Here is a 15552-nt window from a genome sequence, read left to right on the forward strand (position 1 = left end):
ACGTCTGAGAATAAAGTTGCCTCCTGCCCGAGTCCACCAGGGCAGGGGTCTGAACCGTTGATGTTGAGCGCCTTCGAGCCAAGGCCGCCACTCCTCGAATGCAAGCTTTATTGCCAGGAGCTCCTTGTCGCCAATCCCGTAGTTCTTCTTGGCTGGAGAAAATCTTCGTGAGAAGAATGAACAGGGTCGTAAGGCTTTTGAGTCTCCCGCTTGGCTCAACACAGCCCCTACCCCCGCATCTGAAGCATCAACTTCAACTATGAAGGGCTTGTTGGGGTCTGGATGCTGCAAGCACGGTTCTATGGAGAAGACAGTCTTCGATTTCTCGAACGATGAAATGGTCTCCGCTGATCATTTTGAAGCGTTGGCACCCTTGCGAGTCATCGCCGTCAAGGGTACGGTTTTGCAAGTTACATTGCCCGGTAAGGGCTCCCCGTGAAAGGATGATAACAGTAGTGGATCCTTTAATTTGATGAGGGGGATCCTCAAGTATTCCACTAAATGTCTGAGAATGAAGTTGCCTCCTGCCCCTGAGTCCACCAGGGCAGGAGTTCGAACCGTGATTGGTCCGTAGGTCAGTGAGACTGGGAGAGAGAGTGGAGGAGAGGATGCGGTAAGGCCTAAGAACAGTCCTCCTGCATGTAGAGACATCATGGCCGGGCTGACCACAGTACATGCATAGGCCACGCTTCTTCCGAAATCTTCTCTCCTTGGAAGTCAAGCGTCCATGACCAACTTGCATTGGTTCATCTGTATCAGTAGGAGAAGTTACTGGAACCATCCGAGGTGCACAGGTAGCACTAGCCTGTTTCAACCCAGGTAACACCTTAGGCCGGAATCCCTTCACCTTGTCCAGGAGCCGGTGATCAATCCGAGTGGCCAAGGCTATTAATTCATCCAGCGAGTGAGGTGTCTGGTGAGCAGCCAGCTCGTCCTTTAATCTGGTATCCAGGCCTCTGCAGAAGAGAGTCTTGAGATATCTGGGGTCCCAGTGAAGTTCTGCTGCAAGAGTTTTAAACTCTATGGCAAATTCAGCCAATGATCTGTTGCCTTGCTTCAATTCCACTAAAGCAGAACCGGCTACAGAAATACGAGCAGGGTCATCAAAAAAGGATTTAAACAAGTCCATAACTCCTTCTATGTCCTGCAAAATGAGGTCCTTGCATTCCCACAAGGTGGATGTCCAATACAGGGCTCTACCATCCAGGTATGAAAGGATGTAGGTGGTCTTGGAGAGAGCCATAGAAAGTAGAGATGGTTGTAGGGTAAAGTGCATGCAGCACTGGTTCAAAAAGTCCCGGGTCTTCTGGATTTCTCCGGAAAAGCGGATTGGAGCTGCCAGTGGTACAGCAGTCTTTAAAGTTACCTCCTGTAACTGACCTTTTGGTTAGAAGCTGTGTCTTGAACCTTCTGTGTGTGCAGCTGATGAAAAGCTGCAGTCAGTTTCTCCAAGGCATCTTGCTGCTCCGAGATGCGCAGGGCCAGGCCTGGCATGGCCTGCAAGGCGCTGAGCTGTGCTGGATCCATGGAGTTACTGAAACCCTGGAGTCAAAGCCGGAACCTGGAGTCAAGCCAGATCCATAGAGTTACTGGAACCCTGGAGTCAAAGCCGGTTCCATGGAGTTAGCAATCTGTTAGTAATCTGTTGGGAGTTAGACTGCGGAGTTGGCAATCTATTATTGATGGACTGCTGAAGACAGTAATCTAATGGTATTTGTGGGTGGATCCTTGGGCCGGTGGCAGATGACCATGACCCCGGGGGAAGATCCCGAGAGGGACCACCGGCTAGGCTTATGGAGACACACACTAGTTCTTTTATTAAACAGGATTGGAAACCACCAGAGGTGGCAGTAGTGAGCTGAAGTGCCCGGCTGGGCTGAAGTCCCTCAGATACGGGAACAGCGATCCCTGTACGGCTGAGATGTTGAGAAACTGTAAATAGTGAGTAGGCAGGGTATGCAGAGTTCATGAACAGAGCACTCACATAATGGTCTCAGGGAAGCTCAGGTGCTGGAATGCATTAGGCCCTTGAGGAGTGAGTACCTAGTTCCAGGGAAAGCTCTGAGAGAACGATGGTAACTCACTGAGGTGGTAGGCAGCGATGGGTTCCAGGCAGAAGTGAATCAGCAAGAGACCAGGAACGAAGGCACTCGAGGAGCGAGTACCGGTTCCCGTCTTAATCTGAAAAGCAAAGAGAGAGTGAGGCCTCCGAGGAGGCAGAGTAGCTAGGAAGGCTTAGAGAGTCCTTAGCTAATCCTTTCCCATGCTAACTCAGTTTGTTAGCGAAAACAGAGACCTTTAAATATTGGATGCGGATGACGTCATCTCAGGGGACGCTCCTGAGTTTTGCGCCCTTGCTGGTATTTCAATCATAGTGTGCGCGTGCCCTAGGCTTCAGGCAACATGGTGGATTTGCAGCGTCGAGCCAGTCCGGGAACGCCGAAGAGAGTCGGCAGGGAGACGCCGCGGCAGCCAACCATCCTTCAAGCCCGGAGGGAGTCGCCACAGAGGTAAACCGGAGTTTACAAGAACATTGGTATATAAAAATTAAAAATTAAATTAAATTAAAATAAATAAATAAAGAGGGCGGAGTGAAGACATCGGGCAGCAACGGTTGCAACACCTTTCTAATAATTCCCAACATTCTGTTTGCTTTTTTGACTGCCGCAGCACACTGAACCGACGATTTCAATGTGTTATCCACTATGACTCCTAGATCTCTTTCTTGGGTTGTAGCACCTAATATGGAACCCAACATTGTGTAACTATAGCATGGGTTATTTTTCCCTATATGCATCACCTTGCACTTATCCACATTAAATTTCATCTGCCATTTTGATGCCCAATTTTCCAGTCTCACAAGGTCTTCCTGCAATTTATCACAATCTGCTTGTGATTTAACTACTCTGAACAATTTTGTATCGTCTGCAAATTCGATTATCTCATTCGTCATATTTCTTTCCAGATCATTTATAAATATATTGAAAAGTAAGGGTCCCAATACAGATCCCTGAGGCACTCCACTGCCCACTCCCTTCCACTGAGAAAATTGTCCATTTAATCCTACTCTCAGTTTCCTGTCTTTTAGCCAGTTTGCAATCCACGAAAGGACATTGCCACCTATCCCATGACTTTTTACTTTTCCTAGAAGCCTCTCATGAGGAACTTTGTCAAACGCCTTCTGAAAATCCAAGTATACTACATATACCGGTTCACCTTTATCCACATGTTTATTAACTCCTTCAATTTACAATGATTTTATATCTTTTTATATTAGTGGTGAAATGTTCAATGTGAAGACGCAATATAGAAGATCTTAACAGCATCAGCTGTATTATCTTCACAAGACGGAACTGTTTGAAAATTTCTGATACAAACATTGTGCTATTCTTGGCTCCTGATGAAGCTGGCAACAGGAACTAAAAAATGAAATTTCAGAACTATTAGTAAAAATTTGTAACCTATCATTAAAATCATCCATTGTACCTGAAGATTGGAGGATAGCAAATGTAACCCCAATATTTAAAAAGGGCTCCAGGGACAATCTGGGAAACTACAGACCGGTTAGCCTGACTTCAGTGCCAGGAAAAATAATGGAAAGTGTTCTAAACATCAAAATCACAGAACATATAGAAAGACATGGTTTAATGGAACAAAGTCAGCATGGCTTTACCCAGGGCAAGTCTTGCCTCACAAATCTGCTTCACTTTTTTGAAGGAGTTAATAAACATGTGGATAAAGGTGAGCCGGTATATGTAGTATACTTGGATTTTCAGAAGGTGTTTGACAAAGTTCCTCATGAGAGGCTTCTAGGAAAAGTAAAAAGTCATGGGATAGGTGGCAATGTCCTTTCATGGATTGCAAACTGGCTAAAAGACAGGAAACAGAGAGTAGGATTAAATGGACAATTTTCTCAGTGGAAGGGAGTGGGCAGTGGAGTGCCTCAGGGATCTGTATTGGGACCCTTACTTTTTAATATATTTATAAATGATCTGGAAAGAAATACGACGAGTGAGGTAATCAAATTTGCAGATGACACAAAATTGTTCAGAGTAGTTAAATCACAAGCAGATTGTGATAAATTGCAGGAAGACCTTGTGAGACTGGAAAATTGGGCATCCAAATGGCAGATGAAATTTAATGTGGATAAGTGCAAGGTGATGCATATAAGGAAAAATAACCCATGCTGTAATTACACAATGTTGGGTTCCATATTAGGTGCTACAACCCAAGAAAGAGATCTAGGCGTCATAGTGGATAACACATTGAAATTGTCGGCTCAGTGTGCTGCGGCAGTCAAAAAAGAAAACAGAATGTTGGGAATTATTAGAAAGGGAATGGTGAATAAAACGGAAAAAGTCATAATGCCTCTGTATCGCTCCATGGTGAGACTGCACCTTGAATACTGAGTACAATTCTGGTCGCCGCATCTTAAAAAAGATATAATTGCGATGGAGAAGGTACAGAGAAGGGCTACCAAAATGATAAGGGGAATGGAACAGCTCCCCTATGAGGAAAGACTAAAGAGGTTAGGACTTTTCAGCTTGGAGAAGAGACGGCTGAGGGGGGATATGATAGAGGTGTTTAAAATCACGAGAGGTCTAGAACGGATAGATGTGAATCGGTTATTTACTCTTTCAGATAATAGAAAGACTAGGGGGCACTCCATGAAGTTAGCATGGGGCACATTTAAAACTAATCGGAGAAAGTTCTTTTTTACTCAATGCACAATTAAACTCTGGAATTTGTTGCCAGAGGATGTGGTTAGTAGGGGTGTGAATCGTGTGATCGATCGTCTTAATGATCGATTTTGGCTGGGGAGGGAGGGAAATCTGATCGTAGTGTTTTGTTTTTTTTAAAAATTGTTAAAAATCGTAAATCGGGGGAGGGCGGGAAAACCGGCACACCAAAAAAACCCTAAAACCCACCCCGAACCTTTAAAACAAATCCCCCACCATCCCGAAACCCCCAAAATATTTTAAATTACCGGTACCTGGAGTCCGGTGGGGGGATGGTCGCCCATATGACATAGTGAGGGCAAAGGTAGCGCCGGCGCCATTTTGAAGATTGGCAATACGGCCCGCGTGCAGGAGGTTGCTCCCGGACCCCCGCTGGACTTTTGGCAAGTCTTGTGGGGGTCAGGAGGCCCCCCCAAGCTGGCCAAAAGTCCCTGGGGGTCCAGCGGGGGTGATCTCCTGCACTCGTGACGTCGGGAGCCAAGAACCAAAATGGCGCCAGCGCTACCTTTGCCCTGTCACATGATAAAGGCAAAGGGCCACCGGCGCCATTTCTCAACGCAGCTGTGGCCAGAGAGCTGGAGATCGCGCCAGGACCCCCCCACCGGACCCCAGGTAATTTAAAACATTTTGGGGGGGTTCGGGAGGGTGGGGGATTTGTTTTAAAGGTTCGGGGTGGGTTTTAGGGTTTTTTTTGGTGTGCCGGTTTTCCCGCGCCCTATTTAATGATACAATACAAATGCCCCTGACGATAAATCGGGGGCATTTGTATTGTATCGTGCACTCTAACGATTTTGGACGATTTTAAAATTATCTGACGATAATTTTAATCGTTCAGAAACGATTCACATCCCTAGTGGTTAGTGCAGTTAGTATAGCTGTGTTTAAAAAAGGATTGGATAAGTTTATGGAGGAAAAGTCCATTACCTGCTATTAAGTTCACCTAGAGAATAGCCACTGCCATTAGCAACGGTAACATGGAATAGACTTCGTTTTTGGGTACTTGCCACGTTCTTATGGCCTGGATTGACCACTGTTGGAAACAGGTTTCTGGGCTTGATGGACTCTTGGTCTGACCCAGTATGGTATGCTCTTATGTTCTCTTATGCTCTTATGAGTTTCATTATTAAATTGACGGGAATCTTTTTGGATATTTACCCTAAACACTCAGGCACCTCAGGGACTGAATGAAGAACTGGACTGGAATTCATTAATTTAAAATCACGTAGCCACGGTATTCAACTTAACGAGTGATTGGTCTGTTTTGAACATAGGGGAGAGACATTTCATCTCCAAAGGGACGTTAGAAGCATTAGGGAGCGTTTGGAGAGCGTGAGATAGACGCCAGTGAAAACGGAGAAATAAAGAGAGGCATATCCGCTCAGCTTTTTCGATTCAAAAATATTAATTCAAATAAGAGTGTTGGGAAAGAACGATTTGATGAAGTTTGATATCAGCTTGAGAAGATACCACCAGCAGGTTCACACAATGCTTGAATCCAACTGCGGGAGAATGAAAGAATGAACCTGTTGGATGGTTTGACTTCAATACAGTTCATATGGTGAAGTGGAGAAACAACAACCACCTGAAAAACACCATTCCAAGATAAGTAATTCCGATTATTTATCAAAGTAGTGGATATCCCCTGAGGAAAGACCTACCACGGTCAGAAACAAGGCCTTATCGGGTGGATTATAAATGGTTGTAAACATAAGTCGGTATTATGTTTACATATGGACAGTAAATAGATAAAAGACTTGTAGACAGAAACACGTTTGTCTAACACTCTTTAAAATTTTTTTGTATTTAGTTGACTATTAAGAACATCCATAAATTAGAATTTTTAACGTTCACAAAAAAAATCTTTCAAAAAATAAATATCTAAGGGGATTATTGGGCATTGTTTAGGGAGTTGGAAATGACAAGTTTATTGAGTGTCCATTAGACATTTATTGGTGCAGAGGAGTTTTTGGATCATTCACTGCTATACATTCTAATTCTCCCATCTTACTTCTTAGACATTGGCATTAGCATAGAAACATTTCAAAGTTTGTTTTTTGTTTGTATTTTCATTCTGCTTTTTAATTGATAGGGATAAGTTAGAATTTTTTAGTTCAAGTGAGTTTTTAGTTACAGGCACTTGGACTACTTTTCTTATTATTGGAACCTCACTGTCAGGATGCCCTAATTCTAATGCAGTGGGGGGGGGGTCCCATTGTGATCTTCCACTCTTGGGCCACGGGTGCGTTGATAGAAAAATGGCGCCGGCGCTACCTTTTGGTTCCTATCCCCCGACGTGATGAGTGTAGATCGCTCCTGGACCCCCACTGGACCCCCAGGGACTTTTGGCCAGCTTGGGGGGGCCTCCTGACCCCCACAAGACTTGCCAAAAGTACAGCGGGGGTCCGGGAACGACCTCCTGCACTCGAATCGTGTTGCCGTACGGCCAGCGCCATTTTGCCATACGGCAATATGGCCAGCGCCATTTTGCAAAATGGCGCCGGCCATATGGCCATATTGCCGGAAGTAATGGAGGCTTGAAGAAGCAGATTACTTGCAAATGGAAGTGTTCCAGCAATGCACCAGGGAGCTAGGTGAAGCGTAGGTCCCAGAGTGAAGGGCCTCCGAGGAGCGAATAGCCAAGGTAGAGAAGGGGCCCCGAGGAACGGGTACCCAGAGAGGAGAATGTCCAAGGCGTCTGGAATGGAAGTCCGTGAAGTGAGGTGTGGAATCAGCAATGAGGGAACTTGTTGCCAAGTTGTTCGTGTTCAGGTGTAGTCGGCTTAAGTATCCGGGGTTGTAGACGTCATCAGAGGGGAATGCCCTCGAGGTTCCTCCCAGGCAAGGCTTAAGATTGCACCGAGCGTGTGTCTATGTAACTCCGGAGGCAAGATGGCGGTTGGCAGCACCCACCCCGACCCGGGAACACCAGGAGGAATGGTGGTAGCTTGCAAAGGTTGCCACTCTCCCCAATGGAGACAGAGAAGTGAAAAAGGAGGTGAGCATGAGAAGTGGCAGCCATCTGCGACCGATGGATGTAACACCCTATGAGGAAAGGCTGATGAGGTTAGAGCTGTTCAGCTTGGAGAAGAGATGGCTGAGGGGGGATATGATAGAGGTCTTTAAGATCATGAGAGGTCTTGAATGAGTAGATGTGAAGCGGTTATTTACACTTTCAGATAATAGAAGGACTAGGGGGCATTCCATGAAGTTACAAGTAGCACATTTAAGACTAATCAGAGAAAATTCTTTTTCACTCAACACACATTTAAGCTCTGGAATTTGTTGCCAGAGGATGTGGTTAGTACACTTAGTGTAGCTGGGTTCTAAAAATGGTTAGGATACGTTCTTGGGGGAGAAGTCCATTAACTGCTATTAATCAAGTTTACTTAGGGAATAGGCACTGCTATTAATTGCATCAGTAGCATGAGATCTTCTTGGTGTTTGGGTACTTGCCAGGTTCTTGTGGCCTGGTTTGGCCTCTGTTGGAAACAGGATGCTGGGCTTGATGGATGGCAATTTCTTATGTTCTTATGTGTAACTGGGTTTAAAAAAGGTTTGGATAAATTTCCTAGAAGAAAAATCCATAAACTGCTATTAATTAGTAAGCAATAGTAGCTTGAGATTTATTTAATGTTTGGCTACTTGCCAGGTACTTGTGACTTTGATTGGTCACTGTTGGAAACAGGATACTGGGCTTGATGGAACCTTGCACTGACCCAGTATTGCATATCTTATGTTCTCATATAAGTACACTCTAACCAGTTATTCTGTGGGGAACAGGAAGACTGAGCATTTGTAAACTTATATGAAGCCCTATGTGGGAATCTGACATGGAAGGGGGTGTATTTTAATAAGGAGTTCATTCTAGAAATGGATGCATTTAGGATGGAATTAGGGCCTGGCCTTTCTCAAGCACAGCAAGGTGAGGACCATCCAGTTATGTATTTATATATCCATTTATTTATATATCCATTTATTTATATATTAATTTATTTATATATTTATTTATATATCCATTTATTTATATATCCAGCATAGCTCTCTGCTTCAACGCAAGGGAGAAGAAAAACTGATACTTCACGCATATCCAGCATGGCTCTCTGCTTCAACGGCAAGGGAGAAGAAAAACTGATACTTCATGCATATCCAGCATAGCTCTCTGCTTCAACGGCAGGGGAGAAGAAAAACAACCAATAAGGGCTGAATAACATAGTCTGGGTAAAACAAATAAGCATGGGTGTAGCTTGCTTATTGCGGCGGTTACTACACCCACTACCCCTAACTAATCAAGCTTGATATTTCACGTGGATGCAGCTCCATCACTGCTCTCTACATTAATGGTGGGGGGTGGAAGGAAAATAGAACCAAAGAGCTAAGAGAAACAGATAAGTATGAGAAAAAAATGTGTGAAGCTTGCTGGGCAGACTGGATGGGCCGTTTGGTCTTCTTCTGCCGTCATTTCTATGTTTCTATGTTTTTATATATTTAAGTCATAAGCTATTGAGCTATGAATGTAGCTACACTACCATTGAGAACTGGTCATTGGCCATGGAGGCTTTGCATTACTATTTGTTAGGGTGATGATTCTAGCTTTTTATTGACCATACCCCTCTAAACTGGCTTCATCAAATGAAAGATATTAACAATATGCATTGGTGTGTTGTTTCCTGATCTGGTGCATTAACCTTATTTTTATGTTATGCACCAGACTGGGAAGCAACACACCAATGCAGATGTATTGTCAACTCAAGGAGAGCCAGGCAAAGTCACAGGAATGAGAACAGGCAGTGACTTTGAAGGGTGGGATATGTGGTGAGGGAGCCACTTTGCCTTCAGACACTCCCCAAAACAGCCAGGTAGGGCACGTGGTTTCTGAAAGGCAAGAAAGCAGTACATTGGACTACATTTGCCAGGTTCTATAGCGAGAACCTGGAATTATGGGACTATGAGGTTGGAGCTCCTGAGAGTAGGGAGGGTGGGTATTCCAAACAACACCAGGACATAGATGAGATAAATTGGGGAAATTGGGATTAGCAAGGGATAGAAGAAAGAGAAGGAATGCAGTTGCCTCTGCCTGAGCTGATGGAAGTAGAAGAAACTGTGTTACCAGAAGAAAGAGAAGTACAGATGGACATATCAGAGGCACCTGAGGATCTGAGCATGGAGACTAACTAAAGGCAGCATCCATTTATTTTATATGAAAATACTCATTACAGAGCACTACTATAGCTGAGGAACTTGGTTAACTGTGGTGGAAGGGTGAAGAGAAGGAGCAGTGCTACCTGGTCCCTGCTACCGAGAGGTTTATTTTTGTTTGGCAATGCCATTGCATAAATCTGCTACAGCTGAGTAACTTTGCCAACTGTGTCACTGGGGAATAGGGAGGGAAGGGTTGAGAGAGAAGCAAAGCTGAGAGCTTTCTTTTACCATCGCAGAGCACTGCTACAACTGAGTGACTTTGCGGTCTGTGACAGCGTGGGAGGAAGGGTTGAGAGAGAAGTAGTGCTATTTGATTAAACCGGTGCTGCTGAATAGGGCAATTCTCTCTGGATAGTTGTCAGTGCAGAGCACTACTACAGCCGGTGTACTTTGATAATTTCATCAGTGTGACCACTGGAACTTGCGATGAACTAAAACTACTGAACTAAAACCATATTGCTAAGAAGCCTTACAGAGATCAGTTACAGGATGAAACCCGACGCTTTCCAGCCAAGTGGACTCCGCCTAAGCGACTCCTGGACCTGACGGTAAAGGAGGACCTTCATAGCTGGATAAACTTGTCCGGGTAACTGTAAGATAGCCCAGTAAATTCAGTACTGCAGCCATGCCACTGACTATCTTGGCCAATTTATCTGGCTAAATTTGTCTGCCTAACTTGCTCAGCAGGATAGCAGCTGAATGTTGGCCTCTGATTTTAAGTGTGAGTTAATTTGCAGGTGTAAAAGTGTTCGATCTAGTTTGGTAATGTACACACATATGCCACTTCCAAAATACCAACTTGCACTCATACTTCTAAGCCCTGATTCAGAATGACCTTTTTTCCTGTTAGCATTTATACATGATACCGCACGTTCGTGTGTACTCTCAACGTAAATAAAATAGTATATACAGGTGTACATGTTATTTATACAAGTATATTTGCTATTTTTATATGCACAACCCCCAACAAGGTAATTTTCAAAGAGTTACACAGGGGTTACACATGTAAAAAGGGCATTTACTTATTTGGACTATTCTGTGTGGGAGGGGAAAGGGAGGGTTAGGGGGGGATGTAAGGGTAAAGGTACGTGTAAATGTATTTGTATGTACATCCTTGGGCATAGGCAGTACCATTTGTTTACTTGTTATACAGTTCATGTTAAACCTGTTCATGTTTTAAATCTTAATAAAAAAGGATGGCAAACAAAAAAAAAGGGCATTTACATGCATTTAGTAGCATGTACTTTATACACCTATATGCTATTTAAAAATCTCAAGAGTATGGGTAAAATGATATACATTATTCTACCTGCATTATCAGGAGGTATACCCAAGGATATGTTTATGTAAGAGAAGGGTAAAAAGTACATTTGGTATTTGCACCAATGTGGGTATTCCTCTGCACTCGGGCAGGCCAATCCTTACAAGTGTGTTATGCACTTCTACCAGCAGATGGAGACAGAGTAAAGCTGACGTCACAGACATATAGCCCTGCCCCGACATCAGCCTGCCAGTATTCTCTGTCTCTAGCAGATGGTGAGCAGACAAAAGAAACGTTTCTCCACTCTAATGTGCAACAGCATGTATCAGCTTGGTGTTTTTGAGCTCCTGATGCAGCCCAGTTTCTGGGCAAAACTCGGACTGAGTCGGGCATAAGTTATTTTATACTGCAAAGTTGCACAGCGAATAAAAGCATCCCTACATAAAAGGCGACCGGTCTACCATTTGTTTTGTCTGCTCGCTGGCTTTGCTAGACCATCTTCCTCGTTGTTTTTTAGGACCATCTCTTCTTCGGATAATGTCCAGCAGATGGTGGACATGCATTTCCCTACTGGGGAATGCTTGTAATAAGAAAAGAAAGAAGGAGAATTAAGAAGAAAAGAAGTTGACAGCACAGCTGCCCCACTAAAGTCGTTTGAGCGACTTTAGTGGGGCAGGCTTTTCAGGCATGAACTGAAAAAAAAAAGGCAAAGTGATTGAAAGACAAAGGAGGCTCAGCTTTGAAGGCTTTTGCCCTCTCCCCCATAGCTGAAGACTCGGTCGTGCTCGCAGCCAGGGAGGGCTGAGCTCAGGTTAAAAAACAAAAAGAGAAAAAAATAAGAAAGAAGGTAGGAAGGTTTCATTCCCCTTATCCTTCCTTACCAGAGCTTCTTCCCTTGGCGTGAGAGGTCGGTGTATTTTCTCTTCTGTCCTCTCACTTCTCTGGGGAATATAGTGAGGTGCAGATGTGAGGCAGGCTGGGCAGGTTGAGCAGCCTTTGGCGAGGCCCTGCTCTCAAGCTTCATCTCTTTGAGCCGCGTGTGAGGCTGTGGTGGCATTTTCGTGTGCTTGCATGTGTGCATTCTCACCACACAGAGGGGTAGTGACGACTCACTGGGCGCGCCTACTTGTCTCGGCATATATGTGCATACTGAGCGCCTACATAAGCACATTCTAAGCACCTAAATCACATACCAAGCGCCTATCTGAACATGGGCTGAGTCCTTACTTGAGTATGTACTGCGCACCTGAGCGCATACGGAGCACCTACTTGAGCGCATACTTCAACGCACGCACTAGGCGTGAACTGAGAGCATACCTGAGTGTGTATCTTATTTGGGTGCATGAGAAAAAAAAGAGATAGTAGGCACCAGTGACAAAGGAGTCTTAAATGATCTGTGCGGCTTGCCCATATAAGGTCAATACAGCCAGGGATTTCTGCGAGTCTGGATGCACTGACTGGATGCTCGAGGTGATTTGCCTCCTACTGATTTTGCAGTCGCTGGATCATCCCCTTGGATGGGGGGGACTGGAGTTGAAGGCATGCACCGAGGGTGTCCCCTTCATCTGTTGACCCTATGGCAGGGGATGTTCAACAGTGGATATCAGATTGGGCCTGTGGGTCTGGTGTAGATACGTTCTCCTTTTCCTGATTAGCATTTTTCCAGGGACTACAGATATTTTTGCAAGGGCTCCCTGCAGAGATGGCAATACCTTCAAAATCACAGTTGTGTACTTGGGGGTCTCCACATGCAGGTGCAGAGATACAGTGGTCCCTGATGATAGTCAGAAGGATGTGGATAAGGATGATTCTTACAAGGATTTGGGTTTCTCCCCTCTAGCAGAGGGGGAAATTCCCACAAATTAGAGCCACATAGGACTTTGCTTCATTTTTTTTCATAGAGACAAGTTGCTGAATCTGTTATCTCAGATTCTGAAGACGCTTTTTGAGGCTGGGGGTGACTCTACGGGTGTGCAAAAGAAAGATTTGTTGGAAGCATGAGTGCTTGACTGAAGTACACAGAGCCTATGAGTTTCATTTTTTGCAGCATGATTTCATTATTTTTAATTAATGAAATCAGTAATTGTTACTTTTAATTTTTTCTAAACTGTGAATTTGAGTGAATTTGGCTCCTTTATGTTTTTCTTTTATGATGTCAGATGCTCTCTCTCTCTCAGGCAATAAACACATTTCACTGAAACATAACGAGCCATTCAACAATAGTGCATTGTGATATCTGATAGCCCTTTTAAGAATGTGCGTCCAACCCTGCACCCTAAACTCTGAATATAACCTGCAAAAGGCCTTACAGGAGAAGAATGATACCTTTATTCTGCGCTTCAGCTTCTTCAGGTACAAATCTAGATTGTAAGCCCTCTGGTGATAGGGAAATACCTACAGTACCTGAATGTAAACCGATGTGATATCTCAGATTGAATGTTGGTATATAATAAATAAATAAACAAATATAAATAAATAAATTTGAGACATTTACAATGATCAGGACAATGATGAAAGATAAACTACTTAACCCAACATATAAACATTTATCCAAAAAAATAAGAAAAGAAAAAGAAAAAATAAGAGGCTGCACTGAAACTAAAGCAGCAGAGATAAAATAAAATAAGCAGAGGAATAGAAAGGTGGTAACTGGAAATTCTTAGGTTTATGGTTAGCAGAAATTAGTTTGTAATTTATGGGCCCGCTCTGCCAAAGTTTCCCTAAACTCAACAATGTTTGAATTTGGGAGGCCTGGAATATACTAAATAGCATCAGACAGTTTATTTTGAGAGGTACAGGAAGCTATTAAGCAGACATATTTTCCTAGGTTTTCAATTCCTAGTTTAAATACAGTAAGATAAGTAAGCATTAGCCATTTTAAGTACCATTAATGATTACATTATTCATGTCTATATCTTCTTGCTGACAAATGATGGTTTCTCCATTAAATGCTCTCTAGTGTTCATGTGAGGCTTGCACAGAATAATGTAGCACTTGGGAATAAATATACAGCCCATCAGTCCAGCACTAGAAGCCAGGATGGCAAATATCTCTACAGCCACCATGTATTTGCCTTTGGTGCTGAGATAGGCTGGGATGAAGGACACCCAAACACTGCAGAACACCATCATGCTGAATGTGATCAACTGAGCCTCATTGAAGCTATCAGGTAACTTCCTGACCAGGAAGGCAGCAACAAAGCTTAAACCAGCCAAGAAGCCCATGTAGCCGATCATGCTATAGAATGCGATGAGAGAACCTTCATTGCACTGCAATATCATCTTTCCAGTTTCCGATTGTCTGTCATAGTCTGGAAATGGTGGAGAGATGAGCAGCCACACGATGCTTATCACGGCTTCACCCAGAGAGCAGAGAAGAACCAGACAGTTGGGTACTCTGGATCCTGCCCATTTACTTAACCTGCTGCCAGGTTTCGTGGAATTAAAGGCAATAATAACTGTGATGGTTTTTGCCAAAACGGAAGAAACTGCCACAGAAAATATGAGTCCAAAAGCAGTCTGGCGCAATAGACATGTCACTTGTATAGGTCGACCAATGAATAGCATTGAACAGAGAAAGGACAGCATGAGAGCAAGGAGAAGGATGAAGCTGAGGTCTCGATTATTGGCTTTTACTACAGCTGTATCCCGATATTTGATAAAGATTCCCAACACTCCAGCAGTTATTGTAGAGAAGAGAATAGCAATGGAAGCTAAAGCTGAACCCAATGGCTCCTGATAGGACAGAAATTCTATAGTTTTTGGAATACATTGATCTCTCTTGTCATTGGGCCACTGATCTTCAGGACAAGTAAGACAGTTTTCCATATCTAAACAAAAAGAATTGCCAGTTAGTCTTTTCACTCTCCTATTTTATGAAAATATTATCTAAAAGCAAACCATCTAATAGTAATATACTGTACAGATGGGCCTATTTACCTGGATTTCCTGGGGGTAATATTCAGTAAGCCGGCAAGCAGACAAATTATCCAGCTGCAATTAGCTAGATATCTTGTCCCAAATATTCTGTGGGATAAACATCCCTGTCTTGACTAGGGTTAGTTTTCCACCTAATATAGCCAGATAACTTTAAACCTAATTGATCAGATTTTGAATATGTTCAGTTGGTTCAAAATCCTGCTGCTAGAAGCCCCTCCAACACGAAAAGACCCCTAATAACCCTGTTGGCCCTTCCCTGTTCCATCTATCTTCCTAGAAAATTTAAAAAATATGGGATCCTGGGACCCCCTATCTGCCCATGCTATCCAGACCTTCCTCCCCCTCAATCACAGTTCTGTTCTCCTGCCCAAGATTGCAGTATCAGTTTTCCGGGGAAGGAGGAGAACAATGAGGA

The 15552-nt window shown here is 43.7% G+C and overlaps 1 protein-coding gene across 1 annotated transcript in view; it reads right to left on the bottom strand.

Moving 5' to 3' along the window:
• Positions 1–14108: 14108 nt before the first annotated feature.
• LOC115092445 (vomeronasal type-2 receptor 26-like) overlaps positions 14109–15552 on the bottom strand; it is a 167881-nt gene continuing 166437 nt past the window's right edge. Inside the window, exon 6 of the mRNA XM_029603278.1 lies at positions 14109–15028. Within this exon, the coding sequence (XP_029459138.1) occupies positions 14109–15028 (920 nt within the window). The remainder of the gene's footprint in view (positions 15029–15552) is intronic.

This window comes from Rhinatrema bivittatum, chromosome 5 (assembly GCF_901001135.1).
Source record: "Rhinatrema bivittatum chromosome 5, aRhiBiv1.1, whole genome shotgun sequence".
Taxonomy (NCBI): Eukaryota; Metazoa; Chordata; class Amphibia; order Gymnophiona; family Rhinatrematidae; genus Rhinatrema; species Rhinatrema bivittatum.